Genomic DNA, 2997 nt, shown 5'->3' with positions numbered 1-2997 from the left:
GACACCCCCTCTTCCAAAAAGAAGATATAATAATCCTCTTTATTTTTTTATTTTTTATTACAGCCCTTGCAGAAGAGAAAGAACTTAAGTGGCTAATATTTTGCAAAGGAGACAGAGAGACTGATACTGCAATACAGCTCTCATCTCTCTTCCTTCTTCCCAATTAGATGCTGATTTTAATTGCAGAGGGTATTTCTCTTTTCATGCTTTCAACCATCCCCTCTTTCCCACAGGGGAGGGTTTCATTTGCAAGTTGATCCTAAGGATTTCTGTTCCTCTGGCATTTCTCTCCCCTAAATGCATCTTTCTGCTCTTAAGTTTGTGGATGGGGGGCAAAATTTTCTAGTTGTTACACGAGGAAGGCAAAAAGAACCTTTTCTATTTAAAGATTAAGACTAAAAGCAACGATCGCTCCGAATAATTCTAATGGGCGTTTCAGTGATTCAAGGAAGGCTGCATCACCACCGTTATTATTACCATCCTTAGCATTTCTCTGTGCCCATACATTTAAAATATCTGGTGAAAGGAAGGGTGAAACCATATGTTGAAGGAGCTGCATCTCATTAGTACAGTATTATTTTCATCTGATTGGAGAAGAATGGTGTCTTCATTCGGAAACGTATATAGTAGGATAGATAATTTATCGGCTGGTAAGTGTCAAGGTATTTTTTTCTTCCACTTTCAGCTTTTTAACCGGGTCTCCTGCTTGGTCCTGGGGGCGCAAAATACCCTAATGCAAGGCAGACTGAGCGTTTCAATTCTAGGTGCCTCTTTAGCTGTCACTTCCCTTTAGATCTGCTGATCGCATGGGCATGTGCTTTAGAAAGATTAATCATCTCTAAATGCTTTAATCAGCTAAAATGACTAATATGTGGTATGTATTTATCTGATAATATACCAGTTGCATTAATTTGTCGGCGTGTTCGAAAAGGGAAGATTTTCTTTTAAATCAGGGTTGTTAACCATTTACTCTTTTAAAGATATTGTGGGGATTTCTGAAGGGAACCGTTTTGCCAGGGACATCAGCAAAACCTTGCACATTCCTTTGAACTTACGTATGGAATTTATTGAGCCGGGAGGGAGAGAGATTCGAGGACTGAGATTCAATAACTTTGAGAGTTTGCATGTATGAAAGATGTAGTGTGACACTGGAGAAATCTACCCACCGGTATTTCCCCCTGTAGTCAATGCGGGCTATGATGGCTACAAAGCTAAAATCGCTAACAAGTATGAAATACGTGTAGTTCTAAACACTGGTCTTACAGTGGAAAACGTGTAAAGACGCAACACATTCAGCCTGTGTGCTCATGTTGCTGTGTGGTCTGCATGTGCTGTCCTCTTTATAGGTAGCATTTACCAAATGGGGGGATAAGGGAGGCTGATATCGCGTGATTAAACCTTCTTACATCTCTTAAGTACAAATCAGGGCAAGGCTCGCCCATCTGACACCCCTAGAGTTGGTTGTGAACGTCTGCCCAACAATTGCTGAACTTTCCAGGAGCCTAACACAAGTCTGGCAGGTAGGGGCTTAGTAAAAGGAGCGGGGCAGGACAGAAATACTGAAATCTGCATTTTTCTTCCCGTTGCAGTTTTGTAAACACCAACAAATGATGAAACGTTCCACGGCAGAGACGCTTCATAAAGGAAGGATGTTGTGGATAATTCTTCTAAGCACAATTGCTCTAGCATGGACTACACCAATTCCCTTGATAGAGGACTCGGAGGAACTCGATGAGCCCTGCTTTGATCCATGTTACTGTGAAGTGAAGGAGAGCCTTTTCCATATACATTGTGACAACAAAGGATTTATAAATATTAGTCAGATAACAGAGTCATGGTCGAGACCTTTTAAACTTTATCTGCAGAGGAATTCCATGAGGAAATTGTACACCAACAGTTTTCTTCACTTGAACAATGCTGTTTCTATTAACCTTGGGAACAATGCACTGCAGGACATTCAGACGGGGGCTTTTAACGGGCTCCGAGTTCTGAAGAGGTTGTATTTGCACGAAAACAAATTGGACATTTTCCGAAACGACACTTTCCTGGGTTTGGAAAGTCTGGAATATCTGCAGGCAGATTACAATGTCATTAAACGGATTGAAAGCGGGGCATTTCGAAACCTAAGTAAATTGAGGGTCCTTATCCTAAATGACAATCTTATCCCCATGCTTCCCACCAACTTATTTAAGTCTGTGTCCTTAACCCACTTGGACTTGCGCGGGAACCGGCTAAAAGTCCTTTCGTACCGCGGGATGTTGGACCATATTGGAAGGAGCCTGATGGAGATCCAGCTGGAGGAGAACCCGTGGAACTGTACGTGTGAGATCGTGCAGCTGAAGAGCTGGCTGGAGCGCATCCCCTACACCGCCCTGGTGGGGGACATCACCTGCGAGACCCCCTTCCACTTCCACGGGAAGGACCTGCGGGAAATCAAAAGAAGTAAGCTCTGTCCCATGCTGTCCGACTCCGAGGTGGAAGCCAGCTTGGGCATCCCTCAGCTGTCGTCCAGCAAGGAGAACGCGTGGCCTACGAAGCCTTCCTCCATGCTGTCCTCCTTCCATTTCACCGCTTCCTCTGTTGAGTACAAAACATCCAATAAGCAGCCCAAACCCACCAAGCAGCCCAGGGCGCCCCGGCCTCCCCCGACATCCCGCGGCCTGTACCCTGGGCCGAACCAACCCCCCGTGGCTGCCTACCAGACCCGGCCCCCCATCCCCATCATCTGCCCTACCGGGTGCTCTTGCAGTTTGCACATCAACGACCTGGGCCTGACGGTCAACTGCAAGGAGCGAGGGTTTCACAACATCTCCGAGCTCCTGCCCAGGCCCTTGAACGCCAAGAAGCTGTACCTGAGCGGGAATTTGATCCAGAAAATCTACCGCTCCGATTTCTGGAATTTTTCCTCCTTGGATCTCTTACACCTGGGGAACAACCGGATTTCCTACGTGCAGGACGGGGCTTTTATCAACCTGCCGAATCTCAAGAGCCTGTACC

General features: G+C 45.7%; 1 protein-coding gene across 1 annotated transcript; it reads left to right on the top strand.

The window, feature by feature from the left end:
* Positions 1-346: 346 nt before the first annotated feature.
* On the top strand, positions 347-2993 carry SLITRK3 (SLIT and NTRK-like family, member 3; the record flags this gene model as incomplete). The annotated part of the gene is made up of 3 exons (XM_009582972.1): positions 347-874; positions 1590-2474; positions 2517-2993. Coding segments are annotated over exons 2-3 (1344 nt in total), but the record flags the coding sequence as incomplete, so codon positions are not given.
* Between the last annotated feature and the right edge of the window lie 4 nt (positions 2994-2997).

Source organism: Fulmarus glacialis, unplaced genomic scaffold, assembly GCF_000690835.1.
Source record: "Fulmarus glacialis isolate BGI_N327 unplaced genomic scaffold, ASM69083v1 Scaffold35898, whole genome shotgun sequence".
Classification (NCBI taxonomy): Eukaryota; Metazoa; Chordata; class Aves; order Procellariiformes; family Procellariidae; genus Fulmarus; species Fulmarus glacialis.
Note: the sequence above shows the minus strand (reverse complement) of the source record. Positions and strands in the feature narration are given on the sequence as shown.